The sequence below is a fragment of the Pyrgilauda ruficollis genome, unplaced genomic scaffold (genome assembly GCF_017590135.1).
Source record: "Pyrgilauda ruficollis isolate IOZ18807 unplaced genomic scaffold, ASM1759013v1 scaffold91, whole genome shotgun sequence".
NCBI classification, from domain to species: domain Eukaryota; kingdom Metazoa; phylum Chordata; class Aves; order Passeriformes; family Passeridae; genus Pyrgilauda; species Pyrgilauda ruficollis.
Genome location: NW_024531155.1, coordinates 836,303 through 856,386, shown reverse-complemented (window position 1 = coordinate 856,386; position 20,084 = coordinate 836,303). Strand labels below are relative to the sequence as shown.

General features: G+C 37.6%; 1 protein-coding gene across 1 annotated transcript in view; it reads right to left on the bottom strand.

Annotated features, from left to right (window-relative positions):
• The window catches only part of TTC29 (tetratricopeptide repeat domain 29), a 122,696-nt gene that overhangs the window by 38,485 nt on the left and 64,127 nt on the right, over positions 1-20,084 (bottom strand). Inside the window, exons 8-9 of the mRNA XM_041489252.1 lie at positions 19,831-19,954; positions 16,615-16,849 (exon numbers count right to left, since the gene is read on the bottom strand). Of these exons, the coding sequence (XP_041345186.1) occupies positions 16,615-16,849; positions 19,831-19,954 (359 nt within the window). The remainder of the gene's footprint in view (positions 1-16,614; positions 16,850-19,830; positions 19,955-20,084) is intronic.

Below are 20,084 nucleotides of genomic sequence, written 5' to 3'. Positions count from 1 at the left end.
CAGGAAAAAGCTTGTTTTCAGGCATATCTTGCCCTTGACTTCATATCTTTATCATCTGATAACTACATTTTCCTGGCCAATTAAGCCATTGTTTTGAATCAAATGTAGCAATATGAGCCTTTTATTCTGTCTTGAATCCAACTGTATTACTGGATCCTGAATACTATTTTCTCCCAGCAAATTTAGACTACATTTTAAAGCTCACATATATCACAGGGAGATGATAAGCTATGCTCCTGAAGACACCTTTCACATTAAAAAAAAAAAAAAAGATTTATGAGGAAGTCAAAGGATAAAAATAAAATATTGCAAATCTCTTAACTCTTCACATCTCCCCAGATCTGTTTATGTGGCAGGATGCTTGTATTAATATTTTCAGAAAAAACCCTCCAAAAATACAAAAACCTGCACACAAGCATCACCGCTGACAGGCACGCCAAGGAGAGCATCCTCTTTCATGAGCATCTGAAGCATAAATCTGAATGCTGATTGAATATCTAACGCCCCATTCAGTGACAAAAAAGAGGCAGGTTCCATCTCTGGCGGGCACACACGAGCTGGAATGGTTTATTACATAAGCCGGGAGCCTCGCCTCGGCAGTGTGTGCTGCCGGGTGATGCTGCTGCTCATGCATAAGTGGCTGCACTCACCCGCTCGTTGCTTTTGTCACAGCAAATTGTTGTGTGATCAAGAGGGATCAAAGCGCACCCTCTAGAGGCTAAAGACAAGCCCCGGCCCCCGCACGGCACCCACGCTCCCCTGCCCGCATCCGGGGCTCTCTCACCACCTCTTGCAAACAAAATGACCACAGTCAGTAGTCAGAGGGTATTAAAAATATCAGCTTTGCCTTGGTGTCTTGATGTCAAATGCTAGAAGGGAAGGAGTGCTCTTTTGTGAGTGCACCCTGCATGGCATTGCTGTCCAGGACTGTAGAGGCATGGAAATTCATTGAAGAGTGACATTTTTTTTTTACTCCTGCCTACAGTAGAAGGGTCATGCTTTGCTCAGGCTGGACTCCATCATGAAGCTTATCACAACTTCAAGGAAATGTAGAGGAAGTGAAGTGCAGTCAAAAGACACATTCCCCCAGTTTCATGGAAAAGGGTACTAAATTCAATAATCAGAGTCACACAATGGTTTGGGTTGGAGGGGACCTTTAAAGGTCATCCAGTCCAATGAGCAGGGACTTCTCCAACCAGATCAAGTTGCTCAGAGGCCCATCCAGTCTGACCTTGGATGCTTCCAGGGATGGGGCATCCACTACCACTCTGGGCAACCTGTTCCAGAGTTTCACCACTTTTATTATAAAAACCTTCTCATTTATATCCAGTCTAAATCTATGCAATTTCTACTGAAAACCACTGCCACTCATCTCAGCAGGTCCTGCTGAACAGTTTGTCCCCACCTTTCTTAGAGGTTCCCTTCAAGTACTGAAAGACTGCAATGAGGCCTCCAGGAGCCTTCTCTTTTCCAGGCTGAACACATCCAGTTCTCTCAGCCCTTCTCCACAAGAAGTGCTCCAGCCCTCTGATCATGCTTGTGACCATCCTCTGGTCATCCCTCCAACAGGTCCACACCTTCCCTATGCTGAGGATCCCAGAGCTGAAAGCAATAATTAGTGGTCCTTACTGAAAGACAATTTCTTAGTATAGAATATTTCCAATTAAATGATGGAGAGCCATTGCTGAATGGAAATTAACTGTTCTGTAAATGCCATTTAAGTAAGACAAAGGTACTTGTAAAGCCTTATGCTTGTGGACCTTTTTCTTCAGCTTACAATGACATTATTGCTTTTTTTCTCATATTTCATATCCTGCTAAAGCAAGCACCTGTGTCAAAGAATACCAGTTTCATTTAATTGGGGGCAAGAACAGTATTAAGCTATTTTTCTGATATAAATTACTTCAAGAATTCACCTAAAAGCACCAAAATTCCTCTCAGAACAATACTGTTGTGTTAAATCTCTTACACTTTGCTCTCCAACACATAATTCTGTTCATTAAGAAACAATTTTCTATTAAATATCTTACTTTTCATAATGATTAATAAAAATTGTGATTTTCGAAAGGATACCATGGACTGGCTGTAACTAGATGTTGAATTGTTTCATGGTTTCCTCTGGTCATCAAGACAGACCAAATTTTTAGGTTAAAGTTTGCAGTTCCACATGCGTATAACTGCATTGTTGTAAACAAGACTGAGCTTGTGTCACGATTTTGTGTGTAAATGCAGTTAAATGATAACAGCAATTATCCCCCTAGTGAGCATAATAAAGCCGTGAAATTCTGAATTACCTTAAGGTTAAATTGAAAAGAATCTCCCATTTACAGAGAGATTGCTGTTGAAGGTTCAGAAACACTCTCAGTTTCCTTGTAGTGACATGCAATACATAAAAAATTACCATTAGTGGCTGCAGTTTCAGTTAAAACTGATTTAAGGAAGGCACTTTGTAGTATCAAGTATTTCTGCTTACAGCGCTGCTCATATGACAGGAAAACGAGGATAAAGAGTGACTTTGCAACAGGGAAGTGTTGCTCACTTCTGTCTCACACTGTGCCAATAGAGAGAAGCACACACTGGAGTTACACCATGCAGAGATGTGGTGTGTTATATATATTTCCTGCAGTCAGGATGTACAGAGTAGAGCACTCCACCAAAATCAGCCAGTGGAGACAACTCTGGAATAAGGAAAGATCTATGAAGAGCTAGGATTAATAAAACAAAAGAAAAATTGAATTTACTGGGGAGTGTGCCTGTGAATAATCACTTTTAAAGTTAAAACTATTATTTAAAATATTAAATAAAATATAAAGTTTCAGCTAACTCCTGCAGCAACCAAACTTATCAGCTGCAGACACATCAGAATCACAATTAACACAACACTGATGGAGGAAAACTTTTTTATCTGTTTCCAGGAAAACAAGGTAAGAGGTGCTGTAAGAGCACAATCCTTCAGTCTTCTAAGTAATGATTACTTCAAAAGCTCTTAAGCCCTTGCTTTATCCATGGAAACTGAGATTCTCAGGCACACAGGAAACCGCAGTGTAGTAAAATTAAATGCAACAGCCTCCTTAATATCTAGACCACAAAGTTCTGTGTACACAGTGTTCACAAGGTCAGGGGAAAAAAAGTTTTCTTCTTAACTGAGACTGTGTCAAACATGAGCAGATCTCCCACATGCATCCTCAGAGACAAATACTTGAAAATGTTTACAGATGGAAAGGCATTGGAGACTAAATGGTTACGAAAACCTGAACAAGTTTATGGAAATCAGTGATGGAGAACATATTTCATTTTAAGTCTGACAATTTTCTTCTTTTTTTTCCACTAAGAACACACGTCCCCAAACACAATATAACAACCACACCAGTGTGTGCCTCTGCAGTGCACAGGGTACGTGTAAGTAGGAGAGAGAAACATCCCTTTTCTCCAGAGAAGTTCCATTAATCAATCTGGAGATTTCAGAGCACAGTGAGACAACTGAAACTGGTAGAAGAAAATCAAACACACCTCTATTTCACATGGAGTGAAAGAATGTATGGAAGATCAGCTCACTGCCTGGCCATAACTATTTCCACAGGATACACTTTCTGTTCAGCTATGATGAAGTAATTTTTCTGAAGCACAGTCTCCTTGAGCAGAATGTTTGCTGGTTGCAATTTGAGTGGGTTTTATTGATCATTTGATCTAGTTGAAGATTGATGCTTTTTGTACTCTCTTCCCTTACTTATAACTTCTGCAAAAGACAAACACAGCCTCAGATTTTCTTTTCCATGAATGAATCCTAAGCAAACAAGAGCCTTGCCAGCTTCTAACTTAGGCTGAAGTGTCTCTGTAGGAAACTTTTACTAATGAAGGCAGCTTTTGTTAAACCTTAGGATAGAAAAAGGAGCAACATTTAGAAATGAATGTGAGTTGAGAAACTGGAGCAAGGGAGCTATAGCAGATAGTTTTAAAACAGATTCCAAGATGAGAAAAAAACCCAATCTCTTAATTAAATTGCTATGGAATAGGAAAAAAAAAGAATTAACGAAAAGGGAATAAAAGCATTTGACAAGAGCTCAAAAGGTGAGCTATCTGGCTTGTAAATATTTGGATTTTTCATTGCAGAAGACTGGCAAACAGGACTTCGTATAGCTTTATGACAATCCAAAGTTGTGAAGGCACACAGCAGTACTGTAATTTTATTTTTAGAGGATATGGATTGAAATAGTGAACTTGGAAACTAGAGAAAAATCAGTCTATGGTTTTGAAGTATCAAAACATCCAATCCAGAATGGACAAAGAGTCTGTTCAGTTCTCCTATTTGTGTTTATAGAAAAAAAAGTCCTCAATCACAAATAAGGATCTAAAGTATTTTATTTAAGATTAGTTGCATCTCTTGGAAGAGTTGAAGTATGAGTGGGTTAACTTCATAAAATGAATGGAGAAATCTCGCTGCTTTCCTGCTTCAGAAACTTGTGTAAGAAGAGTCCTGAATTATGTAAGAGACTTTGAATAACAAAGCTTCACAGCACTTAGGGAGATCATTTAAGAATATGTAGCAACCCTTCCCTCTGCACTGGTTTATTTCTTGGGCGTGAAGCCCTGGCTCTTCCTGCCCTTTTGGCGGGGATACCAACCTACTGTGCTCAGCTGAGTGATATGGACTAGTCCTACTGGGCATTTTAACTGGAAAATAAACAAAAAGGGAAACAGGACCCTTGTATCTGCTCTCTACCTCCTTCCATCAGTTGTGCTCATAAGGAAGAACTACATTCCATCATATATAATTTATACTTAGACTAAGTAATCCTCATAACCATCCTCTTCAGAAATCACTAGAGAATTTTATTCTAAACACCAGTATGTGCCAGATAATTCCTGTCTCTGATTTTACTGCAAATATGGAAGGGATGAATTTGAAGAACAGACACAGAGTTTCAATTACAGACAACTTTAGACAAGTGAAAAATTTCCTGGTTTATTCCCTTCTTTCTGCTTAATTTTATCCTTTAGAACAGATGCTTGTGGATGCCGTGGAAAATCAATTGCCAGATTTTTCTAAGAACAGACAAGACAAACTTCTCTTGGAAATTACAAAAATACTTTGTATCATTGCTGCTGTATGGGGGATGAAGAAGATGACTTCCTAAAGTCCTTTCCACTACTGTTTTTCTATGAGACTATGCTTATTGTCCTGGCTCATTAAATTCCACAATTTTGGAAAAGACTGGAGATGATGCTGCCAAGGTGATTTGGGCATATTCAAATTAACCCCACAGGCTTTGGCACCAAGAAACACAAAGATGGCCAACTGCTCTCTGCTTTTTCCCTTGCCTGCCTCTGATCCTTCTCACTGGCATCTGGCCAAAGTAAGACTGAACTTGTACACTTCTGTGTTGAAAGGAACCAAAGTCCCAGAATTTACAGAGACACATGTTAGAACCAGATTACTTTAAATAGCAGATGATACCTATATGGAAACTACATGTAGGTTTGATTGTCCTATCCAAGTATCTCTAAGTAAAGACAACCTCTGTCTCCATGTCTTATCATATTCAACTTCTATGTCTGAGGCACTTGCATCTTCACAAGTGGTGAAGATCCCAAATCTCTCCATGAGAAGACAATTATTTCCCCTTTCCAGACTTTATTGAGGACAAATCTCTTTTTAATGGTGCCATTAACATGCATCAAAAGAAGCCCAGGGAGTATACCCAAATAGCATGACTGAGAGGTGCTTTACAATACTGGGAAGCAAATTAGATGAGTTAACATCGATGATAATTTAACTAATAAGCTTGAAATATTACAATACAACTGGAAAGAAGCAATAAAGTAGCAGTTTGTGGTTACCTGGCTGCCGATTTCAAAAGATGCAAAACATTTGTTGTGTCAGCCTTACTGACTTCACTCAGCTTTCACTGTTCTTACTTGGATATAGACAGGCTGTTACATGGTGAGAGCCAGTAGATTTCATGTACATAAAGCCTGACTCGAGGGTTCAAGGCTCAGCTTGGCAAGATAACAGCACATTCCACAATTATGCAGGTAAGAAGCTCTTGAGCAAACAGCATCTGAAGAAATGCCATGCTGAAAATGCCACAGTAACACTATGACAATGAATAGCATCAATAGTGATGGCTGCCTCTTTCTGCAAATATCAGATGTCAGAGCACACAATTTATCTGCATCCAAAAAATGTTTTCAAACTTGCACTGTAAAGAATCTTAGCTCCTGAACTGATACTCAATTCTCTCTGGAATTGAAAGGGATGGAGAGGTGCCATGTCTTGTATTGGAACCTCCTTCTAGCAGTTCCAAAAGACTGACACTGATGTCTTCAGTCCAGCCAAGAAGGAGAGTGACCTGCTGTTTTGATTCTGTGGTAACATAACTGATATGAAGAAAGACTTACTCTGCAGTTTGCACAGTATTACTTTATGCTACAGATTGTGCATGGTATTATCAATTCCAGATGGCTCAGGGAACAAGGGATTTAATTTGAAAGAGACATGTTGCAAGAATCTAAATGCAGAACTTAAATACAAGGTTCTAACTATTGAAATGCAAGGCCTAGATCTACTGCACAAGGTACTATTGTGGACCAAATCGTAAAATTTAAGATGATGTCTAAAAATCATAGGGAGATCTAATGAAATGAAATTATAAAGTAGCCTGAGTAAATGTAGCCTACAAAACTAAAAATAAATACAAATCCAGCAGCTGTAAATATGAGATGTCTTGTTGCATGCACATAATGATATGTGTATCGATACATTTTGTAGGTATAACTGAAGAAGAGAGTTAAAAATGCCCTTAAAAATCTATACACCTGGGTGCAAACCCTCTAGATTTCTTATTCAAATGAGGAGAAAAAACCCCACTTTGAAAATAAACTCTTATTGTCACTTCAATACAAAATGGATCCATTGCTGACTTCATCCATTTGCCAATTGCTGACAGCTGTCAATACAGGGATTTGATTTCTTTATCCAAGCATCAAACATTACATTCATATCTTCAGAAAAAGATCTTGACTGTGAGCTGCAGTTTCACTGCCCCAACTCAATTACTGCATTCTTGAACTGCAATGTATTCATTTGTGGGCAGTGGGGCAGCCAGTGGGAGGGTATTGATTGGAGTATAATGTCATGTGTAGCAGCGAGAGTAAGATGAAAAGTGTTTTCTGCTTAATGGGTTGGTATTAAGTAGGTGGGAATAGCTTCTAATTAGCCAACAATTGCTGTGTTTCTCAGTTTCCCTCCCTTCCCTCCTCCTGTCGGTCACCAGCTGCCAATCTCTCTCTCCTTTTCCTTTTTTGTGTGGAGTTCATTGCTCACTGCAGTGAAAGCCTTTGTTTAAAAAAGAGGGCTCCCAGGGTCTCATCTGCCAGGGTACAGCTTGCTGCCTGCGATGAGTAGCAACTGTCAGTTTATTTTATCTCAACCTTTTCATCATCCTGCTGAAACTGGTCGAGTGAAACCACCTGAGAGACCTGAGGATTCAGTACCTACAAGTCATTAGCCAGGACTGCTCAGTCTCTCCCCACACAGCAAGTCAACTGAACACTGCTTAAAATATAGTCCACTTCTTTAACCCCATATTTTCCTACGACGTATTAGGACTCCTCCTGCATCTTCCACATTTTAGTTGCATGATCATTCCTTAAATATACTACAACTATGATTAGTGAGTAACATATTTTTCAGCATTTCCCAGCAAAAATATTATTTAGAAATATAAAATATAACGTACTAAAATTCAGTTATTAGAATAGCCTCAGTCAGAACCTTCTTCTTATTTAGGTTATGTTCTCCAGCATAAATATCCTACCTAGTAACTCCCCCAATAATTTGAACCTCTGCTTGTCTTGAAGTTTTTGATAATGCAGTTCAAAGGGGAAAAAGCTACTTATAGTTAAAGTTGTGCCACCCTCCTAAAACAGTAAGACTTCATAAAAAAGCAGTATTTGGTCCACAATTTTTAATAGATATGCAACATTCTCCTCTCTTGCCATACAGTTTCTCTCTCTGTAGGTACACATGAATATGTTCATGTACTCCAAATACACATCCATCTTCCAAATGGCAAATGGATTGCAGTACAATAATTAAAAACTTATCAAAGTATGTGAGAGAAAGAAATATTTTATTTTGAACTAAACAAAAATAAAATGTATCTAAATCAAATTCTGTCTCATTAGCCTGAGCTATCTGTTTTTGGTAACCACAGTTAACTTGTTGCAGTCATTACTGACACTTTTAATACAGCAACTGAGGTCTTATTTTTCCTTGTATGAAAAATGAGCCTTTTCAAGATCCATAAGAGATGACAAGAACAAAAATCCATTTATTCTTCAATATACAGTCGATTTCTTAATGTTTGAAATAGTCAATGTTTCATCTCAATTCTCTTCTTACTGCAGCCTAAGTGTGCATACTTGTATGAATATCAACAAAATGAAATTTAATTTTATTTAATATTATTCTCAGAACTGAGCTAAAGGTATCAGTGAGTACAAGCTCACTCTTGGAGAATTTCACATTTCAAGGCACTGTTTGGCAAATTGAAAGGTTCTGGAGTCACAGAACTTGGCTCTATAGCACTCTGAAGTGACATTTCCAGCAGGAGCCTGAAATGTGAGGTAAACAGAGGGCTGCAAGTGCTGCACCCAGGATAAGAAGTCAGTGGATACCATTCCTCTCCCCTCCTGGTTCCTAAAACTGGTTTTCCTTGACACCTAGGTATGGGCTGAAGTTCCTATTGGTCAAATTCCTTGCGTGCCCAACATGAGCTGAGCAAGATTACTCTAGAGCACAGGCATCCTCCAGTTTTCAGCTTGTTTTTTATCAGCAATGATGGAATCATTGGATGATAATCATTGGATGATGGATCAGCAGATGCCCAGTTGGGATGCACAGACCCAGTCAGGCAGCTCCACAACTCTGTTCATGTGACCTATATATACCAGACAGTGAAATCCACCTTCACAAGAAAGACAGGGCTTGAGTATTGGCTTTCATAGACATTGGCATTAGCAGATGAATAAACGTAAGGTTTACTTACTGAGGGGTGTTGGGCACTTGCAGTTCCCATTTCAAAAACTGCTGTGGAAGATTAATCCCTTAGGGGAGCTGACACCAGCCACATTATGTTTGACTAATAACCACAGCAGCTCAACATCCCCAAAATTAAAAATATGCCAGAATTGTAAGGAAAAGGAACTATATTAAACCACTGTAGCAAACATGGAAAAAATATGAAAAAAAGTTTGAACAAGAACCATTTCAAATCACCCTCTCCAAATCAATTACTCTATTGAATACTTATTAATGTCAATATTGTAGGATAGTAGCTCCATGTTCAAAATGATATACCTGTATGACACACCATGAAAAAACTGAGTAATTACTTGGCTCTATGGCAAGACCTGTATCAGGCCTTCCATGGGAATATTCTATATTATAGATAATATTGAATGCTTAACTGAGTGAGTAGGAACGAGTGGATGAGCCTGGAGGCATGGTCATCTACTTAAGCATGCATTTGGATCTTCAAGCTAATTAAACACCCAGTTGTGTACTTAAACTTCATCAGTTCATTCCCACAGGTGATTAAGATCTATTTAAAGGCCATTTTGATACTTCACAACTTTCTATTAACCAACTTGTCAAGATACTCAATAGGAAGTGTGATTCTTTCCACTCCATTCTCTGATCCCAATGTAATAAAAACACTGAGCATGAAGAGCAGTGTGGAAACAGTAGGAAAACAGTGAAAAACCTCTCAAAACTGTCCTATTGATTCTAATACAAGCACAAAAGATACACCTAAGAAGATGTAAGTTGAGATGCCAGCTAGTGGGTATAGAGGAACTGACTTACACTCTTTAAACATTGGCATAAACATATATAAAATTGGAATTCGGAGTGAAGGTGTAAGGCTAAAAAAGGAGAAAGAATAATTTTCAGTATAAAGGTGAAGAACAGGAAAGAAAACACAAGAGAGCAGACAAGGAATGAAGAGAAACAAAAAAATAATACATGTTTCAAAACCAGTTCAAAAAAATCACAAAATATCTCTGGTGATTACAGAAAAAAATAAAGAGATGTGGATTTTTTTGGTGAAAGAAACATGGTTTCATAAATACATAAAATTGTGGAAGTACAACACTTCACTTTTCAAAATAGATTGGCTTATTCTAAATGTAAATAATTTAAATTTTGACTATCTTCAGACCACAGAGTCTTAATAAAAACAGCAATTTGTTACTTATAATAGAAACACAAAAGAATGTATCTAGGCAGGGAAAAGGATCTCAGAAAAAAACTCTCAAGGATGCAGAAAAGAAAGCTAGCTTGGGAAACCCAGGAGAAGGAAGCTGTTTGATACAGTGCCTGTGACTCCTGAGATGACCTAAGGGCTCTGTTACAGAACATATGCACTGAACACAGTTTCTTTGTCTTGGCTTTGATTTTCTGTGTCCAAAGATTGTTGGGGAGCTTTGGGTAAGGATGGGTTTGCAGCAGAGAGCTGTTTTCATGTTGGCCTGAGGTCTAGACTGGTTGGCACTTTTGCAGACAGCACAATAAAAGATTCTTTACGAAGTCTAATGACAACAACCACCTCAATATTAAACAAACCCACAAAAATTTTATCTCTGGCTCTTCATGAGGATCCATTCTCCTTTCTGAGCATAAGCCCACTAGGTACACCTCTGCTCATGTATGCAGCAAAGGAAAGGAAAGGATGGGCACACGGAGAGGCCCTAGGGCCACTTCAGAAGTTTTCAAACTGGCTGTTCCTACTTTGGCCCTGCCACCATCAGGGCACTGCCAGAGCACAACTCCTGCCAGCTGTTTCGTTTTGTGACTCTTCATCAATGCTGCAGCCAAACAAAAAACTTCTAGATGCCTCAAATCAAAGATTTCTCCAGAAGTGGCCTAACAAAGCTGGGAAAGAGATTGAATTTCTTTTGCACCATTGTATAAAATTAAGCAGCACTGAACTTCTACCCTGAGAATTTTTGCTTTTCAAACTGGAAAGGAACTCCACTTATGTAGAAGTACTGACAGTGCAGTGCACAAAACTATGCTAGTTCAGTGCATAAAGCTACACTAAAGGGTCTGACAATATACTGCAGCTTGAACATCACTTCCAACTTTTTTTTTTTCCACAAGAAAGAACAATGCACCTTATTTAGGAAACCATTTTCTGCTGATCTAGGGAGCTTATCTGAGAAAACACAGCTGGATGCCAACAATATTTAGCACAGGATGTGTCTAAAAGAAATGTGTGGCAAGATTTAGATGGTTCCAAATGAAACATCAGATGGCAAAAAGCCTAGATAAGATCCAAATTCTCCTCTGGGTAAAATGTTTTTATATAACTATTGATGACAAGAACACGCACAATCATAGGGTGATAGTGAATTTCTTTAGCCTATAACACCATTTAGTCATAAAAAACTGCCAGCTCTCAGCAAAAACTATGAAGAAACTTCTAATGCATTAATCCATGGTTAAACATGAAAATGTTCCATGAACCCTCCTCTTAAGTATGGTACAGGCAACACACACACCTGACCTAGATCTGATCCTGTCTAGCAATTCCCAATTATTTACACTGGTATTTAAAAGAAATCACAGTAAAACCCCCGGGATATTACATTTGTACAAAGCATGAGAACACTGAATATCAGCACTCCCCTCTTTTCAGACAAACTTCAGCCATCAACAGAAAATAGAACAAGCTACTGCACTCCTGGCAAAACTGACACAGATGTTTATACCGTGTTCTCAGGCTTTTCACTGAGAATCTGGTGCATCCAGCCACTGACCACAATGTGCAGAAAAACCTCCCTGTCACCCTCAGCTCTTCTCTTCACACTTGATTCTTTCTGTAGTCCAAGAAGTAATTAATCTCACTTGCTAAAAATATCAGTGTATCTCTAAGCGCACTTAACACATACTTAAAAAACAAATCCCAGCTAATGATAAATAATATAACATATAAGAACCACTTAAGCTGATTTTCAGACACACACCTGTTCCAAGCCATAAACATCTATATACAAGCATGGTCTATTTCAACACTTAGTTAAGACTGCATTAAGACTTAGTTAAGAATGTTTTAAGAGTGTGTCTAGCATAAATATAAAAAAAATACTGATATTTTTAAAAACAAAAGGTGAGACAAGATAAAATTTAGAAAGCAATGAGTGCTAGGTGATGTGAATAAAGAAAAGGCAGCACAAGTTTACCAAATTTTAAAGAAAAAAAGACAGAATCACCTCTCGACTTTTTGCTTTCCTAATAATTTTCCTAAATGCATATATTAAATATTTTTTAGCCACTGTATTTTTCCAGAAGGGAGAAAATGATTCTGTTTGAGAAACCCCATAAAAAGGTACAGAAGGCATCCTGTGAATTTCAGTAGGGGACTGAAGCATTTGAACTCCTTTCAAAACGGGCTTGTTAAGAAGTGAGCCTTTGTGCCTCTGGCACAGGGACAGCCTTGGAGTCTGTACTTGGTCACACGCCTCCTCTGTACAATTTAAAGTCACAGTTCTTATTTGCCAGTGTGAACAATAATGTCTGCCATTATATACACACTATATATGATGAACAATAGTGTGCATAATTCCCTTCATGTTCAGCTGCATTTTCTGAGAAACCCCAAAATCTGTCTCTAAAATCCTTTCAGTTTCTCCCTATCTCCAAACAAGCACACAGTGCACAGACTGCTGAGAGGGAGGAGGTAACATCAGAAGTTTTCCTGCAATTAGTGTACTTTAGACAAAAGAGACAGTAAAAAAAAGCAGTTTATCACATTATGAAGCAGTCTGTTCTGCTGTTGGACATGATTACCAAAATGGCCCATAAATTACACAGCTCTGGTAAGTTACAGTAGAAAAATGTTAACTAAATTTGTCTAGCATAATCCTTGATCTCACATCTCACTTCTGACTCTCCCATCCTTTATGGATAATCCTTTTATTAACAAATGAAAAAGGTATACACACGTTCAATCTAAAATGCACCTGGTCAGATTGCTGTTTTCCAAAACATTAGAAATTTTGTGCTAGCCCCATCTCTTACAGAAAAAAACATCTTAAAGAGCTTTAAAAAATGTGAATCAGTAGGACAAAAATGTAATTTTTTACACAACACAAAAGGGCACAGTAACACTATGGAATGTACCATTCCTTACATCCATGGAGAAAGAATATCAAAGGACTACATATTTGGCAGTAAGAACAAAAGCTCATTGGATTGTATTTTCCAAGCTATAGGCTTAGATAGTACATGCATTTTAAATTATATTGAAGGTTGCTCAGGTGTGGAAAACTAGAAATATCATGCTGATCATGCTGAAGTTGATGGTACCAGATAATTCCATTGATCATGAGACTTCAGAATTGATAACAATATGCAGTATTTAAAGCTATCATTAAAAAAATCTCCAACAAAATAAAGACAGGAAATCTATAGTAAAATGTGTCAATTTTGCCAAGTTCTCCAAAGTCAAGGAATGTAAATCTAAATTTTTGTCAAAAGCACATACTATTTCTCAAGAAAACAGCTGAAAACTTTGTAGGATGAGGAAAACAATGCATTTTAAGTCTACTCTTGAAAGTGTTCAGATGATTTCAAGCATTCAAGGGCTCTTGCTGAGGCACAGCCCTGCCAGATGCAAAAACCTGGACTGAGAGTTGCCAGATTCACAGAAAACAATTTCTGGTCAGCATTTTATGTAATCAACATGCAAAATCTGATTCAAAAATTTCCTGCCTTCAGCGCCTTTAATTATTCTTCTTTCCTCTAGAAAGGCAGCAAGTCAGGTGATTATTTATTGAAAGACCTGTGAAATGTTTTCTCATCAGACCATGTTAGGCTGTAGGCTCCTTTTTAGGATTTTATGTGGAGTCACAATCCTTTTTACCTACTGATTCTGCTGATAATGTTTTTTATCCACTTTACTAAACATAAAAAGAACAATAAAACCATATTTGTTGTTGCAGTGGCATCTCACAATGATATAAATAACTCTCCTGTAAGTGAAGTCAGGTGACTGAGTCAAAGACAGCAGATAGAAACACATTCTCCTTTGCATTTTTAAACATTGTCTTCTGACAATCCCATCCCTTTTGTCCATGACAACTCTGGTCAAAACATCTATTTTATTAATAAATGTTGAGGTAAATTGAGTAATTAATGGTTCTTCCTGTCTGGTTATTGAAATGATTGATTTAGAAAATAAGTCTTGGTTGAAAGACATAAGGTAATATGGCAGTACTTGAATTTAAATGCAATTGTTCCCCCACTAGCTGAAGTATTTCTGTTGCCTACGAATACAGAAACTACTCTTATTTTTTTGACACAGAAAAATTTTTCAGTCAGAAGAGTTAGAAATAAAAACTTACTGCCTTTCTTCTCCCTTTTATAAAATTTCCCTGCTGATTAAGAACCACCATTGTATCTTGTCTTTCTCTGTTCTATCCTCAAAAAGACTGAGAAAAATCTAGTAGATTATCAACACTGAGCTGTTTGAAAGAGCTAGAAATACTGCTCTATTATCACAGCAGGAATTTCCTAAGTGACGAGTTCATCATAGGATGCACTGACATTCTCCTGGAAGGTAGAATAAAAGCTGTACCTGAAACTCAAAGCCAGCAAATCCTAATCTTGAACTGGTGCCAGGTCATGTTTTGCCAGACAAAGATATTAAAAATGTAATGCCAGTACTAACGAGAGATTTGGCACACGAAACATGAGAAATGTTACAGATTGTGCTGACAGTGTGACACTATGTTTTCCTGGATGTAATCTGGGTATCATGAGAGTAAGCTTGGAGCACTAATGAGAAGAATGATATTGAACTGAAAGAGCTGCTAAATATGCAGTAGCCACAGGGTTCCTGGAGTGAACTGGAACTGAAATGAAAACTGCAATACTGAAAGTAACAGAGGGTAAACTAGGCAGAAATACAGAAGGAAGAGAATCTCAGCAGGCAAAACTTGTTTGTGGTACCACGCTTGCCAGGACATAAAGGGCTTTTCTAATCATACTCTGTTTATCCCTGAAGTACTGTTAAAGAGGAGCAGGATTCTCGAGCTTAAAGGGGAACATATCAGTTCAGGATATAAATGAGTTTCACAACTGACTGGGAAAAGCCATATATAAAAGTTGAACACAAAACCCCTTTAGGTGCAAGAACTAAAATTCATATTGGAGATACAAAGCTCATTCTATGTCTTTGAGGTTCCTGTGTTTTGGGGTTTTTTGCTGTTGCCATTGTTGATTTTTGTTTGCCCCTATTTTTATCAGCTATAGTTAGTAGTCCTTATATATGAGATGTATATAAAATTACTTTATGAGTTATTTTTTTCTGACCATCTTTGTTGGAATCCTCGGCATTTGCACTACAGGTCTAGACAGGAGACATATACCCAAATAACTCTGACAGTCAACAAAATCTCTCAGTGTGCTAGATGTTCACTTACTGAGACACAAATCACAAATAGAGATACGTATAGCCATTGAAAAAAATTGTTACCATCACTAGAACTTTAAACAGAATGCTATCTGATTTATCTCTTCAGCCTCCAAATGTATGCCCTTGTTCCATAATTCTCAGTAGCTCCCAGTGTTGCCTCTGACATCCTGGATCCTCTTAAACTGCTAATATCTTCAATTACCACTTATTTTATACACAAAATTCACCACTGAAGTTATACTTAATTTTCCACTTCTGTGAGAGGGTGAGATACACAAGAAAGCAGCAGCCAGGCAGTTCTTTGTCTTTAGGAGGAGGATATTGAGGGAATAACAAAGTAACCCTGAAGCTCCATATTGCGACTGCCCCAGTTGTCATTTATTTCCACTGCAGTCCAGAGTCACACTCTTCACAGGAATGCAGAGCAGGAAGTTTTAAGGTAGAGTAGACACATACCTCTCCCCTGTCCTCAGTACAACACAGTTTACTACTATCAGTACCTGGAGATAATGCATAATTCAGTTTGTCTTGTATCAATGTATTGTACAAGGGAAAAAGAGCAAAGAAAATTTAACCCATGAAGAAAGAGGGCTACTCCACACAAAGTCCTCCTCTGGTCTTTCTGAGATAAGGAAACATAGTAAAGTAAGCAGACTTGCTTTTATTTTTTTCCCCTTTCTCTCTAATGTCAAGTACAAGGATACCAAAAATAAAGCAGCATGTTTTTCTGGATTCAGAACTATGTCAAGCAGAAATTACTTCTCACTTTTAGTAAGAGGGACCTTATTTTTGGATGCACTTGAAAAGTGTACTGCAAATGGAGATTATTATTATTATCTTTAAAGATTAAAACAATTATGTTTTGACTAAAACATGTAACCGTGATGTTCTGACAAACAGCACTGAAAAAATCTAAGTTACCATCCAGAGCAACTACTACTATCCACTTCTCCCAGTTATATTTTAACTTGTTTAATTCAGCCTCTAAAACAAGTGCATAAAGGAATAAAGCCCAACCTCTGTTCCGTACAAGGATTAAACCCGGGAAATAATTTAATAAAACTCTACAAGAAAAATGACTTAAGTGTTGAGGACAATGCAGCACTAATGTGTTTCATAAGCACTGCCTTACCGGCTGGAAGAGGGTCAGCGCACATGTCACTTCTGTTTTGCTTCCATGCCAGCAGGCACTGCAGGCTGAGGGGATCGGCTGCTGCTGCTACGTGGCTGTTGAACGGCACCATCAGCTGATGAGCCTTGGCGATGCCACAGTAACTCTCTGTTTCAGCCACCAAGGGCAAATTGTTCAAAGCTTTCGCTGCCTCAGAGGCCTGACTGAAATATTCCAGAGCTTCGTTATAGTTCCCCTGGTAAAGAAGAGAGAAAAAAAGAAAATAATGTTAAAAGCTACTTGTAGTCACCTGTATTTTATTTTGACATCAGAGCCTGCTCCTCTGCCACCTCAGAGATGGTGGCAGCCCGTGGAGTGACTCATGGCAGGCATTAAGGAAATCACTCTCCCTTGCAGTTTCCTAACCTCTAAAATCCAAATAACACTGCTCATATATTTGAATTGAACAGTTTTTTGGTTATTTCTGTAGCATTTTGAGCATACAAATCCAAGTATACCAATGTCAAGTATTAATACAGATTGCAGCCAGGCTGTTTAGGAACTATTGTTTCCCTGCATTCAACACATCTGCGTGAGAAAAGGTCCTAATTTATGGTAGTATTAAATCTTAAAAAATAAATCCTAAAAATGGAAAAAAAAGAGGATAATGAAATGACAGACTTAAAGCACAAAAAATAACAGAAATTTAAACTTACTCATTTATGGGGGAAGAAAGGGGTATACAAACCTCAGAGATATTCCTAATCACAAAAGAGAAAAAGTAGAAAAAATATCGTCCAACTGTTGCTGAATTGAAAACTCAAATAACTTACTCTATCCTACCATTGGCATGGAATTCTGCCGCTCTGATGGCAGAAACTTCCTGTCTGAAAACAGTTTCAGGCATTTTCATTTTGTTCTATCCTTTCACTCTCACCTTGATTTAATAAGATTGAAATTCTCTTTTGTATGGAGACTGGGAGCCGAGACTCCAACTGGTACCTGTTTCACTTGCTACCACTTTTTGGGATGAAAACTCCTATAACTGCTAAAATGTGCTTATGATTAAAAAAGGAAAAAAAGAGTAATAGCAATTCTGGTAGTCTTTCAGCTTTGTTTAATACTGCAGAAGAGCCGAATTAGACCTATGAGGACATGGCAATGAATAAAGAATGATAAGCTGTAATATAATAAAAAGCAGAAACACCTACTTACCATACTCATGAGAACTATAGCAGGTTAAGTGACACAATTAGTGAGAGGAATGTAGCAAATCAGACTAAGAAACTCAGAAAAAGTGAAATGAGAAATGACAGAGTTATCATGCAAACTTCAGAGTGTACATATTAAGTAACCAACCTGCTTATCGAACTGGGGGAAATGAGACCTACTACTCCTGCATAACACAAACCCAGGCATGTTGGGAAACAAGAAACATCTGAGTAAAACAATTGTGACTAGAAAGCAAACTGTGTGTACAGCATTAAAGAAAGACAGTGCTGGTGAAGGAATAGTGAGATGAGAGAACTGGAAAAATACAGCAACAGTATGGACAGAGCAAAGTGAATTTGGTCAAAGTGATTTGTGTTTGGAAGAACAGGAAGAGTTATATCCCAGGTTTACTAAAGGTCCCCATGGATAGATGTGGATATAAACAGAAATATCTTTAATTTGATGGACAATACTTCTGCAAATTCTATCACTGGGGGATGTATATAGTTGAATAAAAAGACCCTAATAATGACTTAACCTGGAGAATACTGGTGATGACAACTGACACCAGCAGGCAGTGATCCAAAAGAGGGAATGTTAATTCACACTCAGTTTTGGTAAACACTGCTGACCTTGCAGAAAAAAAATATATAGAAAACAGGGAATTGCAAATTTCAAGATTTTAAATATATGTTTAAACTAAATATTTTATATACATTTATACAATTAAGTTACTGCACTTGTGCCCTTCTACACCTCAAGGCAGAAAATTCTGAACTGAGAAAGAGAATTTGAAGAATAATCAGACAGAGATTAGTTATTAAAATACCAGTTCTATTTAATTGATTATTAGCAATGGTGGAAGAAGAAATGAAATACAGAAGTAGTTAAACAGAATTTATTTAATTATTTTTCAGATTTGGAGGAGAATAATTCAGCACAGTGCCATATGACCTTCTAAGTTTCAGACCATTTTACAGTTACTTCATCAAGTTGTCAAAGAACTTACAACTTAGCTTTCAATGGGAAATTCAGCATTTATATTAAGAACACATGTAAACAGAACACTCTCAGGCTAATTTAGAGATTATAGAGTAAAAAAATTTCTACTGCTTATGAAATAAAAACAGGACAAACAGGACAGCAATTTTGGTAGTGAGAATTCTCTGTAAGAGGAACCCAGGAAACAAAAAAAGGGGTATTTAGGGATAGTGTAAGTGAAAAGGCGAAAGTATTCTGTTCAATATATTACACACACAACTGATGACAAAAAAAATATGCAACAGAAGATAGAAAGGGTATTTCTATTTTTATTTTATTTGTAGTGGAAATGTTTCCTAAGTTCCATATTATCCAGCATACAGAACAAATTCTTTTTATTACTTATTGTATCCAAATAATTTTTTGTAGCAATTCAGATCTAAAAAAGGTGCTAAAGCATGAATCTTCCACTTTTGCAGCAATGTCTTTAACCCTTTTGATTTCAAAACCCAAGTGTCACTGCAGTGCAAGTGGAGGCAAGAGAAAGTCCTTCACTGCTAACAGACCTTTGACAAACTACTTGCTGCTAGAACCCATTTCATAAATTTGGCTGAGAGAATGTAGAGAAAAAATGTAGCTAAGACTGTAAACATCCCATTAATATGCAATGCAGTATACATTCATGTATAGTGCAATAAAATTTCATTTGCATTAACCAATGACTCTTTATGGGCATATATGGTGCCAATGGTGATCTGGATGCAGATTTTTCACAGCATGTAAAGTTTGTCCTGATCTGAATTTGGAGTTTTTTATTCATCTATTTTAGAACAAAACTCTCTGTGTTAAATTTGATGTGAAATTTTCACCTTTCTCAGAAAATTAAGGCACATTTCATTTAGTCACACAGTGACTTCTCCTTGGGTAACTTCTGCAATATGCAAAACCTGGATCAAATCCTCCTCTGTCATCTCATAGGCAAAACCAGATTTTACCAAGAAGTAAATCAAGTTGTTTGAGATCATTACTACAAACAGTACTTACTCTGTCATTGTGAACTTTTCCAAGTAGGACATTTGCATCCACCAGGCTTTGGCTTAGATTAGTGCTCTCAGCATCCTTCATAAACTCTCCCAAATACTTCACAGCCTCATTTGATTTTCCCTGACTGAAGCAAAGGACAGGGACAAAATGAAATATTTAGTCAGATGACTTCTTCAAATGCTGAAGATCTTCCCCCTTGTTCTGAAGCAACTTTATTTTGTGATGACTCATCCATGACTGGATTTTATTTCCAA